Here is a 17,371-nt window from a genome sequence, read left to right as displayed (position 1 = left end):
TAGTCCTTTTCAATTTATACATTTTACAAATGTAATGTTTTGGTGTCCTGTCTAGTAATTGAAGTCTCATTTAACAAAATTATTATAAGTTGTATTTACTAGATACATAAGCATCAACAACAAAACTTTAAAACGAATATCAGTGCACTAGACCAAAGTCTTTTATATATCTTTATTTTACTTTTTTATATTATGAACGTAATAACATCAACTGGCGAGGTATCACTTAAAGTTCCTTTCCAGTTATAATTTAAAATGGCTACAAATATAACTTTACACATATATAATGCAAAATTTCATTTAGGTTATATTCATAACTCGCAAAATTTGAATGATGTGTTTCAATATCTAACCAACTATAAGCACCTCACCCAATAATATTAATGTATGAGAGTGAGATCATGCATGGCATAACGTTATTTATATCCAATTAATGAATTGTGTAAATAATTTATTAAGAAAATATCATTTTCTAGTGTCTTCCATAGAATAAAATTAAAGCATAAAAGCATATATATTGAATAGCTGATCATTTATGACAACATTCATACAAATTGATTGCGGCTGAACAAATCTATACTGTATGAATTAATATGCATTAATGGACTATTCAATTCTATAAGATACGCATTAAATTAAATTAAATTTATTTGTAAAAATAATTACTACTACAAATATTTTTTACATCACTATTAATTAATGCAAACACGAATACACATTTAGATTAATAAGAATTGAATTCGATCTTTAGGAATATGAATGTACTATGGGAGACAGAGAATGAATGAGAGATAAAATGGTCCCAATTTTGTGAACCATCCAATTTCTACATACTTATAATACAACAAAGAATAAAGAATAAATGTCATCTTCACTCTTAAGAAAAATAAATCAGAGAATTTAATCTTGAACATGATCACTTTTCATAATCATCTTCTATATTATCACTTTCAATATTATTTTGAGAATCACATGTGAATATCACTTTCAATATTTTTGCTAAAGGTGATCCCTTAGATGAATCAAATTTACTAGTAACTTTAATAATGGATGATTCCTAACCTAGGGGTCTAATTAACGAATAATCCATGATTATAATAGTAACTTTGGAAAGGTCAACTTCCTTTTTACTCAATTTTTTTTTTTTTATGTATGATGATGGCCTGCAAAAGATTCTTTTCTTGAGATAATAATGACCCTTTTTATATATAAAAAATACGGAAAATAACTTGAAAATAATTAGTACTCCTACGTGCTTCCCAATTTCCCATGTCCAATTGTATGTTGGGCTGTGCACGATTAACGCATTCATTTAACAACCCAAATTCTTCAAACTTCTTCAAACTGCAAAAACTATCTCTATCTTCCATTTCTCAATCTTTACAACATAACCTAATTAGTCTTCTTTTCTTCTTCTTCTTCAAACATTCAAACCACATACTGCTCTTTAATTGAACAAGGTGTGTATTTTCAATTTCATTTAGCATTTCTAACATCTAAATGTATGTAATACTTGTTATTTGGGTTAGTGGTTGCATGTTTATGCCTCTATTTTACATGATTATATTTATGTCAAACTTTTAAGTTTGATTTTTTGATTCTGTATTGCATGCTGAAATATTTATAAGTATATATTGATCATCATGTAATGCAGATATGCATACTCCATTTATGTAAACACAAAATCAAGGCATCAAGTATGTGATATCGATGTATCGTATGCTACATTCCTCGTATTCTACATGCATTGTCGTAGATATATAAAATGACATCATCAATATACACGACGTATTAACGGAGTGTGATTTCGTTTGCAGGTAATAGCAGTGTGTGGAGATGTCAACAAGAAGAAAAGAGGATGTTTCATATGTGACTGAGAAGAGAGGAATCTCTCCCTCTCATCTCAAAAGCCCCAAACCTTACAAACCTGTCTCCATAAGCAGAAGCCTCGGCTCCTCCCCATCGTCGCAGAAAGCCACTCCCAACTACCTCAAGCCGACGCTCTCGTCATTGCTCTCATGCGGGGACGCCATTAAGGAGAATATTCTAGCCCGGAGGAGGTCATTCGACAAGCCCCCCTCCCCAACCCCAACGACGAAACCAAGGGGCTTCTCGCCCACCCGGTCGTTACGGTCCTCCTCGTTCTCCGGGAAGACCGGTAGGGCAGTTAGCTCGCCCAAAAGCGACCGGAGCTTGAAAGGGACAAGGGAGGCTAGCAAACAGCATCTGTATGCTAGGGCTGTGGGCGGTCTCAAGAAGAGTGCCTCCTTTGCAAGTAAAAGTGCTTCGAGAAAGAAAGATCCATCGGATCATATAGAAACTAACATTGCTGGAGATGAAGAAGATCAAGTGGTGGGGAATCTAGAACTCGAGGATGAAAGCCACAACAAGGCTGATTCTCCGACAGCGTCTGAGGTGCTTGATGCTGATGGTGGTGACGCTTCTGAGGTTGAAACGTCCCCTATGACCTTGGAACAGCGTGACGCCAGCAATGGGGAGGCCGAGAGCCCCACAATTTGTGAAGAAAGTGATGACAATGTGCCTACAATTGAGTCTCCTACACTTTTAGGACAAGATGATGCTGATCCTTTGAGTGAAGTGGATGATAGCACTACTAATCCTGATCACAGTAAGCCCGACGAAGACGAGGGAGAAGAGGCGAAAGAACTGGATGTGAAACTCGAAGGCGAGGCAGGAGAGGTGCAGAAGGGGGTAGGTGAGGATGGCGGAGAAGCAGCGCCAAGACTGTCTCACGGGAAGAAGGACGTGGGACTCTCCAACAACGTGATCGAAGAGATGACCCGTGAGCAGAGGCGGAACAAGGTGAGAGCGCTCGCTGGAGCGTTTGAAACCGTCATATCCCTGCAGGAGCATAAGTAGCCACAGCTCAGAAAGTTGAAGCAATGATGAGTTAAATATGGTTTGCATGTCAGTTGATTGTGTTGAAGCTCATGATGTTGATGTATGTGCTTTTGTTTTTGTAAGGTTTTCAGTTAGCACCAGTTGATCTGTACAAAAAACTACTGGGAAATTTTGGAGGAGTCCAAGCACATCTTTTGTCTGATTGTAATGCAAAAAAATTGGATTGTCAGTTTGTCACAAAATACAATTAACAGAAATAGGAATCCATATAAAAATTGTTATCGTCATTAACTATACATTTTTAATTTGATTTTAATGTATGATTTTCTTATGGGGAAAGGAAGAAGCAAAATACGCGGAAAGTCGAACAAAAGCGTCAAAGGCGTGTGCACATACATTGAATTATTCAGTGGGGCACGAAGTTGCGTATCTGGAAATTAATTGCTTCAAATCGGATTTCATAGTAATTCTCCTTTTCTAGATTATTCCAGAAAAGAATCCCTCTTTTCCCAATCCCCTCTATATAAACCGCAATTATCCGATCTTCCAACCGCTCGAAACAATTCATTCCAACAAAAATCAATCAATCAATTAATCAGCCAATCAAAACCGTTTAATTTGAGCGGAAGCAAACGTTAAATCAGTAGAGAGAGAGATGTGCCTGGTGTTCGTGTGCGACGAAGATGAGAGGGTGATTGGGCGGCAGGCGGCGCCCGGAGCGTGTCCTTACTGCGGCGGAATGGTGCAGGCTTTGGATGTGCAGAGCAACTGGAGATTCTGCTTCGTGCCGCTCTATTTCAAAACCAAGCGCAAATTATACTGCTCAATCTGTTCAAGGCGTTTGGTCGCCCAATAACCAATTCCTCTTCATTTTTCCTTTTTCTTTTGTCACTTATAACTTATACTACCGGTTTCCTTTAGGACTGAGGATTTTTTATGAAGTTAGGACTGTATGGATATTGTATATATATAATTGTATGGATATTGTAAGATTATTGTTATACTTATATTTTATGTAATTATGTTTTTTTACAAATGCATGATTATTGTTTTTCTGTATGTTTATATTGCTCATGCTTGGAAATGTTAGTTTTCATAGTTCAAATAATTAGCATGAATTAATCTACAAATATACTAGATTACAAGACTACAACAAGAAACTTCTTAAATTCATCTCACACGCATATGAAATATGAATAATACAATAGTACTCGTATAGCTATAATCTACTACAGTTTTTCTACTATCTCCTGATTTATGGGTTTTTTTGTGTGGAGGGGGATTATTATTTGGATTTCCCAATTAACAGTTTAGAGGCAAATACAATCATCTATTTTTTAATTAGGATGAATAATGCTTCCTATTTATTTAATAATAATAACTACTACGCTGTTACACATTGACAACAACAATAATGGGAATCTTGCAACAAAAATTGAAGTGGTAGCTCGATATAAGCAAGAAACTCATCTAAATTCATTAATGAAAAAAGATTGAAAATCTGGGTCTCATCACTTACAGAGCTTGAGCTTTTTGAAAAATGATGATACAGTGGATTTCGGGCAAGGCTTTGTAGCGAGGCAAGTAGCAAAGTTCTCAGGTTGTTCTATCCACAGCTTATGAGCGACGCCACCAGCTTTTAGCTTCTCCGACAAGTTTAATAACTGAGTTTCACCCTTTACTTCAAGAGTGACCTGCATTTACACAAAGAAAAGTGTGGTTAACAAAAGATAATAAATTTGCTAAAGATGAAGTTGGATACTAAAATGACAATGCCAGTCTTTGCTCCTTTGCTCGAGTATACATCTAATTCATTCATAGTAATATGAAGTTCTGTTTCAAATCAAGAACTCTTTGTAGTATTAGGCAACGAGTAGTTTACTTAACAGGTCTGTATAATTTACAAAAGCTGATTATATCATCCACATACAGAGCAGTTTGCAAATGGTTCAATAAAAGATAGAACATATTTCACCTGTTCACCAGGTTCTATTCTCAGCTAACTGATCGAGAAGGATTATACATTTATACTGCATATCAATGTGCAATTAATAATGAGTACACTGACTCCACGATGAATCCTGAACTCCATCAAGCTCCTAGGCTTATGTGCGTCTACATATGTGGACCAAAGCACACACACTGCACTCGCTCTTACCAGTTCCTTCAACCGAAACTCATAAACATTTTACTCCGTACAAGGTATATTCAAATCCCTAATTACCTATCCAATTACTCCACAATATATAGTTAAGTTATGACAAAACCTGAATAGCAGCTTCCCTAGCTTGTGAAGCTTTTAATGGTCTCACTATCCAAACTCATCTTAGAATCATTAGATTACTTTCAAATGGCACGATAATATGGAGTCAATTGATTAACTCCTCAAGATCCACTAACCAGTTATTCTCATCAAGTCAAATGTTGCTCTCCACCAAACAACAAACTAGACAGCTAACAACACACATCTTCAGCAAAATAAAATGACTTCTCTACTAATCTAGCATAGAGCGAAATTAACCAACGCGAAGCATCAATTAAGGAATTATTAGCATCGGCATCAACAACAATTGGGTAATTGAATTAGAAACTAGTAACCTTGTGCATAGAATCGAGATTGGGAGGAGAGCAGTAGGAGAGAGTGTCTGGATCATCCTTATGAGTCCAAATCGCGGCGACGGAGGCATGGCAGCCCTGTGTTACCACGCTCCCCAGCGGCCACGTGTCGATTAGGTCCCTCCGCAGCACGATGTACTGCACCACAGTGTCCTGGGTGGTAGCGGCGGATTCCGCCGGTGCGTTCGCGGAAGCCGGCGACGACGAGTCCATTCGAGCGGCGGAGCGGAGAAAGACGGTGCTCTTTTGAGTGATTTTAGCTGTCCGGGTGTGAAAACTCGGTTTTAAAAGAGGGAAATGGAGCATTATCGAGGAAGCCATTTTTCCCTCTCTGGAATATAGAAAAGTTGGAAAATTGGATTAATATTCGCTTCATGGATTTAAAAATTTAATATTTTCATTATCATAGTATTATTTTATTTGAATTTCACCTCAAATTAATCAATTAAAATGTTTTAAAAAATATTTGAAAATATAGAATTATTTGGACCATAAGAGCATCTCCAACCCTTCCACTAAACTCAAACCTATTTTAGTGTAAATCTCACACTAAATATTAATTTTACTCCAACCATTTACACTAAACTCAAACTTAAAAGAATATTCTCTATATTATGCTTTTTTTACTCACAAAATTTGAAAAAAATTTAGGTTTTGGTTTAGTGTAAACCTAAAGATAGATATTTTTTTCTCAAAAACCAAAAATAAGATTGGTTTTTTAGTACTATTGGAGCTAAATACCTATCTCATTTTAGGTTTTAGTGTACTATTGGAGATGGTCTAAAACAGCAATATAAGTTATGCACTAATACATAATTGCATTCAAATTAAGAGAAGAATATTCAAACTACTCAAAAAGAAATAAATTTCAAATGAAAGGTCACAAAATCCAGCATGCACAGAGACAACGTTCATATTTACTAATGTTACTTGTTTCCTTCCACGAAGGAATTCATGTAAAAAAGGTAAAAACACTTGCCCTGTAAACGGACTTCAAGACTCTTTCATTGCAAGTTAGCTGTGCAGTACTTGAGCGTCATTCCATCAACAATCTCTGTCGCGTTTTTCTTCTCGAAAGTACTTTGAAATATCAGCATCCAGACTGCAATGAACTTCCTCTGCAGTAATATACTAGAAATCAGGAAATTAAGGCTCAAAACAAAGTTAGTTAAGTGAAGATCACTTTATTAAGCTGCTGCATGCTTCATATGGCAGCGCCATTCTTGCTTGTGCTGGGTAAATCTTCACTCGTTTCAATTATACTCGTATCCTCAGCAGTTCCTTCGCTTGTCAATTGGCCATCAATATTTGTTTTACCTGCTGCAGAATCAATGTTATCACTTTTGCAATCCTATAATCAACTGTAGGTCTAGGCATTCATGATTTACCTTGTTCTACTTCTAAGGAAGGTAAAGCTATTCCATCACTTGTTGCTCGACTGACTGGTTCAGACACGGAGTCAGAAGCTTTATCTCCCCCTGTGTTTTCTTGCAGTGCATTACCAGAAGAGGAAGGTTGACTATTTCCAACTTCTTCCGACTGATTGCCCGACGCCACTGGTCGATTTTCATGTTCTTGTTCCACTGGAAGACAACCAGAGACTCCGGCCTGATCAGCAAGTTGATTGCTTTTACCAAGCTCTTTTTTCTCATTACCTAATGTAGATACGACTACATCAACCGCAGTTACAGGAAGTTTAGCAGATGGATTGGGCAATGCAGGCACTGCAGCACTTTCCTTTACAGATATTGCATTCAACACTGGGACAGCTCCAGTGGGACTAAGAGCTGCTGATGCTGCGGGTTTTGTTGAGCGACTTTGTGCTGGCTTAGCTTCCCCAGTTTCTAATATGTTTGGTTTAGGAGCAGAGTAAGTGGAAATCGGTGCTTTTGCAAGACCATTACGAATGAAATGCACATTACTCGGAAGTTGATGGCCAATGCTTCCGGTTGTGATATGCACAACATTTTGAGATCGTGCAGCCTCAATTAGTGAAGAAGCATCTGTAGGAGTAGCTATGCGAGCCCCAGCAGCAACTGCAGCAGCTTTGATCATTGAGTCTGTGTCAGATATTGGGTTCACAGAAGGCCGACTAGCCAGCATCTGGGGTTTTGAAGGCCCTACTCTGGGAAATGGTTGATCTGCTGGTGATGCAGAGGCTTTTGGAGGTTGATGCTGAACTTTTATTCCAGCTGCAAGAAAAAAGAGAGTTATGAGGCGTACTAATCGATATGTACTAAACGTTACATATTATCAAGGTATCTTTCCTACAATGTACCAACAATCCAAAGAGTGATTTCTAAATGGATAATCAGTTGGCCGTGTACAGCTCGAAGCAGTTGCTAAATACACATATAGAGAAGATTACCAGCAGCCTTGTGGGAAACAGACTTCAAGTTGTCGCTCATAGGCCTATCTAAAGCTAGGTTCATGGCTCGATGTGCAGCTGCAAGTTGAGTTTCAGGAGGTTGTGAGCTGGTACTACCCTTTGTATTGCCTTGCTTTTTCCTAAGAATGTACCACCTCTGCACAAGTCCATTTCATTCAATAGCTCAGCAACATAAACTTTTGTACACAATTATGAATGGCATGCAACTAATTATTGAATAAACGAGGAGACCTAATCAATATCAACAAATACCAACTGAAACCCATCCTCCATAAATTAACCAGAAAAGATATTCATCTAATATACATTGCAGATAACACCAAAAAGAATGCACAGGTTAGTAACAGAATAGTTAAATTGCTAAAAAAGAAACCAATACTACGAAGAGGCTCTGATCGACAAATAGCATAAAAGGAAAAACATTTGACAATCACTTGATGCTCTCTAGACTGGATAGAAGTTATGATGCATAAAATATAAGAAACAAGATGGAATACGTGAGATAGCTCTGATGCTGTTCTGTCATTTTTAAAATCCCCTCTAGCAATATTTTCCCAATTTCGTTCGCCATGGTTTTGTACAGAAGCAGTGAGTTTTGTGTCCTCTTCCAAAGTCCAACTCCTCCGTCTTTTTCGAGAAGGCGGGTTCACTTCTGTTACCTCATCATTAAGCCTTTTTTCACCACTTACTCCTGAAGACAGTGGTTGTTTTGGTACAGAAACAGAGATTGTAACATTTTTCGTCCCCCTTATTATATCCGAAAGATGTGAGTCATCTGAAGAAGCACACACAGCCTTTGTGTTAGGTATATTAATAGTCAACGGAGCCTCAATAGTGGAGTTGTTTGGGGGCTGAGGATTATTTGGATAGCCAGAAGCAATTAAAACCTGTCCCAAAAGAATTTACATTAGAACAAATATAATAACAATATGTTTGAGCTTGATGCCTTCACAAGATCAGTAAACCAACGCAATATGGAGCTTATGAGATGGCTCGAGTTCAGGGGCATATAGATAATTTACGAGACTTTCGTCTAATCCAACAACGACCACATCGAGGACAAGCAGCATCTAGTAATTTAGTGATGAATAGCATAACTATTAACTACAACAAGACACCAATTTCATAGTGGACGGTATAACCAGCATAGTATTTTTCCAAATAATTAGAAAGCAAACTAAAGTTCAATAGTCCATCACTGAGTAACATGCAACAGACACTCCATAATTATCATGTCAAAACACATAAATCAAATCAACTAAATCGTAAATATGTCTTAATCCCAACATCAAAGACTTCATTGTGTGCGTAATTATCATGTCAAAAACACATTCATCAAATGCTTGGTCTGTATATTTTTCGAAACACAAGGATACCACTGTATGGACATACATTAACACACGCTGCAGCTTCCACCGAAGCTTCGCGGCCGACAGCAGGCAAAGGCTCCACCTCATGCTCTAAATCACTGTCATCATCCTAGAATCACAAGATACAAAAGTTACACTCAGAACTGCCATCTTTTAGATGTAACACCAGTGAAATTCCCCCTTCTAACAAGTTTCAGGGATTGCATAATCTTCATACATAAGAAAAGTAATTGAATTTCATCCAGTAAAAAAACCAGCATTAAAACAAGCAAGCAGCAACAAATTGCACACAATTTACAAATTGTATGAACAGATTAAAAAAAATGAGAAGGAATTTACTGACGAGGGGCTCAGCATCGTTGTCAAGATGATCAATTAGGGGTTCGCCGTAAGTGAGGTGGCGCCACAGCATTTGGTACTCCCGCGCGCCGGAAATTCCAGTGGCGGAATTCTTCACCACCTCGCGCCAGTTAATCTTCACTCCGGCGGCGGCTTGATCCACCTCTTGCAGCAAAGCGAGGACCGTGTTCAAGGAGTATCTAATCGTAGACATACGGAATAAAATACCGAAATAGAAACCGATAAAACTCTTATTTTCACTATGTTACCTCTGCAAGACGGCGGACATGTCATCTTCGCTGATAGTGCTCTTCTTCGATTTGTCCACCATTGAAGCAAAAGTGTTATTGCTTTCTTCAGTGAGAGTGGTATAAAATGTAATGGACGTTTCAGAGGGAGAGACAAACGGGGAAATAGTTACTCAATATTGTTAGATTTATACATATTTTAGCTGCTATTTTTATTCTCTGTAACGAATTTGTGCAAGTCAGATTATTGTTGAACGATTTGGATTTGCTATTTGTTAGGCATAATTTAATCGTTGTTAGCTTATCATGAATCGTTTATATTTATTTAAGAAATAAATACTCTCTTTCTTGTTGGTACGAGCGTATTTTTTAAAATTTGTTACGAATAATGGATTAAAAATTAGTATAATATGAGATTTATTTTTTATATTAATTTAATAATAAAATAAGAGTGGAGTGAGTTGGTGGAGTGTAGGATAAACTTATCATATATTATTGTGAATGGAGTAAAATTGCAAAATATAACTCTAATTGTGGAATAGATAGAGTATTTATTACGTTTAATAGATAGTATAAAATGTAAAAGAGAATAAACAAGTAGGGGGAATATAGCAGAGAGTGAATAAAGTAAAAGAATAAAGTAAGTAAGAAAGATTGAAGTAAGAATAACAAAAATGTTTATTATTATTCCCTCCATCTCAAGCCTCAAGGTAATTGAGGCATTTATTTTGTAGCACTGAATTTAAGAAATTGATTTGTTAAAAGTTAAAATGGAGAGGAAAGTAAGAGAAATGAAGAGAGAAAGTAAAGTAGACGTGGAATAAAGTTTTTACAAAAATGAAATAGCTCAACAAACTTGCGACAAACAAAAAAGGAATATAACTCAATTACTTTTGGATAGATGATACTCCCTCCGTTCCTGAAAATTTGTCATATATTTTTTTTTCGTCCGTCCCTAAAAATTTGTCATGTTTCACTTTTACCATTTTTGGTAATGGACCCCATATTCCACTAACTCATTCTCACTCACATTTTATTATAAAACTAATATATAAAAGTAGAACCCACATACCACTAACTTTTTCAACCCACTTTCTATTATACTACCTCCGTCCCCCAAAATTTGCTACATTTTGACCCGACACGGGTTTTAAGAAATGTAATGGAAAGTGAGTTGAAAAAGTTGGTGGGATGTGGGTCCTACTTTTAAAGTATTAGATTTATAATAAAATGTGAGTATGAATGAGTTAGTGGAATATGGGGTCCACTACCAAAAATGATAAAAGTGAAGTGTATCAAATTTTCAGGGACGCACCGAAATGGTAATATGTATCAAATTTTCAGGGACAGAGGTAGTAATTCTTAAACCCATGTCAGGTCAAATAGTGACAAATTATGGGGGACGGATGGAGTACTATATACAGAAATGACTCAACTATGAGGAAACTTCCTACAATGAAAAAATATTCAACTATGATAGAACTTCCCAAAATAACTTTCTACACCACTTTTCCTATTCATGGACGAGGAAAAGTGGTGTAAGAGATCCATTCCGAAATATGTCAACTTATTAGTAGTGTATTAGGAAACGTAGTATGCAATTTTTTTCTTTTATTAAAAAAGATCTTTTTTCCTAACAACTTGCAACCATATCAATTATTCAAATTTGAAATGGAAACAAAGATATAATGATTTAAAATGGTCATTTATCTATAAATACATCAACTTTTGATATTTTCTGATTTTTCCTCTAATTTTAATATTTTATTCTAGATATAAAAATTATTCTAACTTTTTTTTTTAAAAAAAATAAATTTTCTTTAAATTGAAGACGTTGTTTGAACAGAAGTAAGTAATTTGTTTGTAAATACATAGACTTTCGAATGTGTCTAGAAGTTTATCTGAACTTTGTTTGAAAAGAAGTAAGTACTTAATTCGTTTGTAAGAGCATCTGCAATGGGAACGAATGTCCCGACGGACATCAAAAAACACCTCCTAGTGTCATAAGGATATCCCACTGCACTGCCACGTCATAAGAACATCTCACTGTACAATAACGGACATTGCAAGGACATCCCGGCGGACATCCACAATAATAAAAATTCACAAATTCACAAATTCACAAATATGCAATTTACGGAATTAAAAGTTCAACGAGCTGTATATATAGAATTTTTTTTTTTAAATAAAAAATCGGGACGTCTGTCGTGGCACCGCAATAGCGGACATCGCCGGAAGGCCGCGGATACCTCACTTCCGCCGGAGACGTTCGCGTCCGCCTCTCCCGACCCAATGGTGGATGTCCTGCGCGGATGCCCGACACGTTGGTCCGACGTCCGCCGGGACATCCGCCATTGCAGATGTTGGGGATGGGTGGTGCGCACCCGAACTCCACATTAGTATGATATAGTCCGCTTTGGACAAAGCCCTCGCACTTTTGCTCTTGGGGTACTCCCCAAAAGGCCTACCACATGTTATAGGTCACCAGGTCACCACATGTCTTGGTCGAGACCACGCAGAGACATTGGAGAACTTGCAAACACAACCACCAAACTCCGAGCCACACAGGCCCAGCCCTGAACCAGGGCTCTGATACAACTGTTGGTCCCCGAGCCACACAGGCCCAACTCTGAACCAGGGCTCTGATACAACTGTTGGTCCCCGAGCCACACAGGCCCAACTCTGAACCAAGGCTCTGATACCACTGTTGGGGATCGGTGGTGCACACCCGAACTCCACATTAGTATGATATAGTCCGCTTTGGGCAAAGTCCACATGGTTTTGCTCTTGGGGTACTTCCCAACAGGCCACATACTAATGAAATTAGGGTAGCCCATTTATATGCTTGCAACTCTTGTCCATTCTTCAATATTTGTCCTCACAGCAGATGCTCTAAGTACATAGACTTTCAAATGTTTCTCGAATTTTAGCTTACTTTGAAATTTTTTAGAATATTCCTCTATCTTTGATATTTCTAGAAGAGTTCTTCTATAAATAGAAGTGGCTTCCTTTCCTCATTTCTGAAGGAGCTCTTCTATAATAAATTAATTTTACTTCTTCTATCCCAAGATAAGCGAAACACTTCTACTGGACACGAGATTTAAGAAATTCATATTTAAAGAGTTAAAGTAGAGAGAGTAGAGTATGAGAAAGAGAAAAAGTAGAGAAGTAAAGAGATAATACTGTAGGTAGAAGAAAGATGATTTTATTGTAAAATGAGAAATGACATGAGTATATCGTGGAATAAATAGAGTATAAAGTTTTTTCCTAGATGTTAACGGTGGAAATGTATGTATCTATAAAATCTTAAGATATACGGAGTATTTATTTAAGGAGAGACAACAAAGGAAGATTTGTTATATTGTTCGATTTATTAGATATTTTAGCTTCTATTTTTATCTTCTGTAACTAATTTTTGCAAGTCTAATGAATATAGAACGAACATAAATTTTACTAGTACTATACTAGATACTTAGAGCTTTTGGCTTTGCTATTTGTTTGGGTTACTTTATTATTGTCGTCAGCTTATTTGGATTGATTTATATTGTCCGATAATTATGTTTTACTCCCTCATAGTTAAGGCTGTAAATTTAGTTCTCGGGTTTTGGGTGTACCCGATCCCAACTCGATACCTAGCGGGTTTTGAGTACCTGAAACTCGAAATTATGGGTTCGGATATTTGGTGTAAGAACTTTTCAGATTTTAGGTGTCCGAAACCCGTATTTAGTACCGATTCATACCTATTTATGGATATTATTTATGTTCTTTCTTGTTAATTTGTTATGTCTTCAATATACAATTATGTTTTCTCCATTTTATTTAAATTTTCATTAATAAAATTTTAAAATGTTTATCATAATCTCTTTTGAATTTGACTTATGCCAAAACTTTCTTTTATTTAAAATTAAGTAGTGTCATGTCTATTATACTACTCCATATTTAGAGTCTTTGAATCAAAATAATAAGAAAACTAAAATATTGAGACCATGTTTATCAGCAACCACTCAACCCAACCCAACCAACCACTTTTTCAATATTTAATTCATTTCTATCTCCTCCACATCATCTTCCACATCATCAAGATTCATCCAACCCAACCACCCACATTTTCTTGGTTTATCAATGACCACCCAACCACACTATTATATATTTATTTTTACATTATTTTTTAATATTATTATTAATACATGAAATACTTATTATTATATATTTATAGGAAAACGTAATAAATGCCAAACTAAAAATTATAAAAACAAACAAATAAAAAATATACATTACAATAATTGAAATATGAAATTGAAAATACATAATTGGTGCCCATACATAAGATGAAAACTAGACATTCAATTGCAATTGCCGAATTTTGCCCATATATGCTCAACCAAATCATCTCGCAGAGCTTTGTGAGCTTCTCTGTTTTGAAGTTGGGCTTTGTTTTTCATGTAAGAAGCTAGACTCACAATCCTATTCATAGAATATATGAAATCATTATTCGCATCTCCATCTTCATTCTCACGACTACTTTGTCCAAATCGATCTTGAATAAATTCTGCTGGATCACAATAATTCGAATATGTGCTTCTTTCATCTTCCACTATCATATTGTGCAAGATTATGCAAGCAATCATTATTGTCCCCATAATATCACGATCCCAAATAAGACATGGACATTTGATAAAAGCAAAATGAGCTTGCAAGACACCAAAAGCTCGCTCAACATCTTTTCGCGCAGACTCTTGATGTCGAGCAAACAACTTGTGCCTCATCGTTTGTGGACCTGGTATAGATTTGACAAATGCCGCCCATTGAGGATATATGACATCAGTTAGATAATATCCCATATTTTTTTCGTGGCCATTTACCATATGTAATTGACCTTCGGTGCTCGACCTTCCAAAATATCATCAAAAACAGGAGATTGATCAAGCACATTAATATCATTTCTCGAACCTGGAGTTCCAATAAAAGCATGCCATATCCACAGATCTTGAGATGCTACTGCTTCCAAGATGATTGTCGGACTCCCGCTTCTTCCGGCATATTGTCCAGCCCATGAAGTTGGACAATTCTTCCATTCCCAATGCATGCAGTCAATACTACCCAACATGCCTGGAAACCCACGTTGTTCTCCAATATGCAGAAGTCTTGCCAACTCTTCTTCATTGGGCTTTTGCAAGTACTCATCGCCGAAGTTAGAAATTACACCTTCAACGAACTTGATGAGAGATTTGCGAAAGAGTTGTGCGCTCATTCTCAAATATTCGTCGTGCAAGTCGACCGCCGCCCCGTAGGCCAACATCCTCATCGCTGCTGTACATTTCTAAATTGCAGACATACCAAGTCGACCGGTAGCATCACGCTTTTGCACAAAAAATTTGTCGGTGTCGACGAGCTTGTTCATTATTTTTTCGAACAAAGGTTTTCGCATGCGATACCTTATTCGAAAAAAATCTGGAGGATAGATTGGATCTTCAGCAAAGTACTGCTCAAAAATAATATCATGACCCTCTTCGCGTTTCCTTTCAATGTATCTCCTTTTAGCTCTAGTCGTCTGGCTTGTAGGTTGTGAAGACAAGGTTGTTGGCCAAATAGCTATATCCTCGATTAGTTGATCGAGTTGCTGATTTTGTTCAACAATTTTTTCTTCCCATTCATTGTCTTCGAGAAGATTGAAAGCTTCAAAATTAGAACTTGATGACATTTTTTAGTAAGAGTTGGCTCAATAATCGTGAGAGGATTTGTGTGTAATTTTCTTGAAGCATATAAGTAAATATATAGAAGTAATTTATTGAGCATAGGATTCCACAACTATCATTTGTGATCACATGTGATATCCTTGGATTCCACCACCAGTTGTTAAAAAAAATGACTTGTAAATGTAGTCATACTTAGATTTTCGTGATCACATGAGTTTCTATTAGATTCCACCACCACTTGTGATGGAGAATGGCTTGTCATTTAGTCATATTTCCATTATTCATGATCACATGGGTTTCTATTGGATTCCACCACCACTTGTGAGTGGAAAATGACTTGTCATGTAGGCATACTTCCATTATTCTTGATCACATGGGTTTCTATTGGATTCCACCACCATTTGTGAGCACATTTTATCTATTCATGCTTTGATTGAAGGGCTTATCACATAAATTGGAAATTACATAAGCAACAAAAATTAAAGGTTACATACTAAGCAACGGAAATTGGAGATTACATACTAAGCAACAGAAAATAAAAGTTACATACTAAGCAGCGAAAATTGAAAATTACATACTAAGCAACAGAACTTGAAAGTTACATACTAAGAAACACACATTGAAAATATATAAACTACGATCACTTCCCAAACAACTCTGCTATTAGAGCGCGTTTCAGATCTTCTTCTTCTGGAGTTAAGTCCCTCCTAGCCATCAACGGAGTAAGGATAGCTGCCTTGATCTTCCGTTCCTGAATATCACATTCCCTTTCACGTGTGACTCTCATTTCACGCAGTGCTGCAGTGAAATCATTAGGAATTGTATATGATGGTGTTGCAACTTCTTTGCCTTTTCTTTTAGCCTTAGCTTTAGCCTGATCTCTCCCAATAGGACGTTGCAATGTAGAAGAACGACTCTCAGGAGTGGAGTCGATTTGAGGTCCTCCTTCCTCACTAGTCTTCGACCTTTTTGAGCTCCCACGACTTTTTTCAAGACTATCTTCATCTGGCTGGAAACACATTGAACCAGTGCTATTCAATTTCAATTCCCACTTGGGATTGTATCTCATCACCTCCTCAAAAACCTTATGGTGAGTAAACTTGTTCTTACCATACAGTTGTTGAGCGGTTTTCTCAATGTCCTCTTTAGATTGGCCACTCGTAGCTCGATCATGCGCATGTTTGTATGCACCAATCCACTTTGAGACATTTGCATTGATTCGTTTGTAGCGTTGTCTCAATGACTCCGTACTTCTTGGTTGGCCCATTGTTGGATTTTCTTTTCTTGTTTGCTCATACAGATCAGTAACATTTTTCCACAGATGGAAACTAGTTTGGTTGGTGCCAACAATTGCATTTTTGCTGAAGAAAGACCAAGCAGACATTAATGTCATGTCTTCTTGCTCACTCCAACCATGTGGAGTGTTTGAAGCACTCGTGTTGGTTTTTGATTTGTCTTTGCTTGACGGTTGGTTTTGAACTGGACTTTGAAATTGATTAGAACTCGGAAAATCATCAAATCTAGGGAAATAATCTTGGGAAGGATCGAAATTTTGAGAAGGATTGATGTTTTGGGAAATATTGAAATTTAGGGAACCGGAGAATATCTCATCATCCTCCATAGTTAACAACAAAGGAAACAAAAAAAATATGAAATTGTATGAAACAAGAAGGATTATAGGAGTAGGAAAGATGATTTTTTTTTTTATGCAAAACTATAGCAAATGTGGTCTCTATTTATAGAGGAAGAAAAATTATGAATTTTGATATAATTTTTATAATTTTTGAATATAATATGTTAAAGATATATAAATTTTAAAAAATATATATATCAACCAATGAGATTGTGCCA

The 17,371-nt window shown here is 36.7% G+C and overlaps 5 protein-coding genes across 8 annotated transcripts; 2 read left to right on the top strand and 3 right to left on the bottom strand.

The window, feature by feature from the left end:
* Positions 1-1,646: 1,646 nt before the first annotated feature.
* On the bottom strand, positions 1,647-5,832 carry LOC125212695 (uncharacterized). Of its 2 annotated transcripts, XM_089068900.1 has the most exons (3): positions 5,461-5,832; positions 4,382-4,556; positions 1,647-2,862 (listed from the first exon to the last, which is right to left on the bottom strand). In XM_089068900.1, the coding sequence occupies exons 1-3, from the start codon at positions 5,797-5,799 to the stop codon at positions 2,855-2,857; spliced, it is 522 nt and encodes a 173-aa protein (XP_088925026.1). In that variant the 5' UTR covers positions 5,800-5,832; the 3' UTR covers positions 1,647-2,854. The 2 variants fall into 2 exon arrangements, with proteins under 2 accessions (XP_088925026.1, XP_047968887.1); XM_048112930.2 differs by lacking the exon at positions 1,647-2,862 and having other exon boundaries at positions 4,317-4,556.
* Positions 1,837-3,404, top strand: LOC125212694 (uncharacterized). The gene is made up of 2 exons (XM_048112929.2): positions 1,837-2,862; positions 3,259-3,404. Exons 1-2 carry the CDS (start codon positions 1,837-1,839, stop codon positions 3,301-3,303), a joined length of 1,071 nt encoding a protein of 356 aa, XP_047968886.2. The 3' UTR covers positions 3,304-3,404.
* LOC125212696 (uncharacterized) lies at positions 3,410-3,898 on the top strand. The gene has a single exon (XM_048112931.2). It carries the CDS (start codon positions 3,518-3,520, stop codon positions 3,716-3,718), a length of 201 nt encoding a protein of 66 aa, XP_047968888.1. The 5' UTR covers positions 3,410-3,517; the 3' UTR covers positions 3,719-3,898.
* A 444-nt stretch (positions 5,833-6,276) lies between the features above and the next one.
* LOC125212693 (uncharacterized) lies at positions 6,277-10,014 on the bottom strand. Of its 3 annotated transcripts, none has more exons than XM_048112923.2 (7): positions 9,846-10,014; positions 9,581-9,776; positions 9,260-9,346; positions 8,365-8,754; positions 7,847-8,003; positions 6,867-7,670; positions 6,277-6,798 (listed from the first exon to the last, which is right to left on the bottom strand). In XM_048112923.2, the coding sequence occupies exons 1-7, from the start codon at positions 9,905-9,907 to the stop codon at positions 6,683-6,685; spliced, it is 1,812 nt and encodes a 603-aa protein (XP_047968880.1). In that variant the 5' UTR covers positions 9,908-10,014; the 3' UTR covers positions 6,277-6,682. The 3 variants fall into 3 exon arrangements, with proteins under 3 accessions (XP_047968880.1, XP_047968883.1, XP_088923273.1); XM_048112926.2 differs by having other exon boundaries at positions 6,277-6,795; XM_089067147.1 differs by lacking the exon at positions 9,846-10,014 and having other exon boundaries at positions 9,577-9,727.
* A 6,146-nt stretch (positions 10,015-16,160) lies between these two features.
* LOC125215210 (glutathione S-transferase T2-like) lies at positions 16,161-17,141 on the bottom strand. Its single transcript, XM_048116560.1, has one exon. It carries the CDS (start codon positions 17,139-17,141, stop codon positions 16,161-16,163), a length of 981 nt encoding a protein of 326 aa, XP_047972517.1.
* Between the last annotated feature and the right edge of the window lie 230 nt (positions 17,142-17,371).

The sequence above is a fragment of the Salvia hispanica genome, chromosome 3 (assembly GCF_029641045.1).
Source record: "Salvia hispanica isolate PSC_SH4W2 chromosome 3, Shi_PSC_v1, whole genome shotgun sequence".
NCBI lineage: Eukaryota > Viridiplantae > Streptophyta > Magnoliopsida > Lamiales > Lamiaceae > Salvia > Salvia hispanica.
The sequence above is the reverse complement of the archived record's forward strand: the minus strand, read 5'-3'. Positions and strand labels throughout refer to the sequence as shown.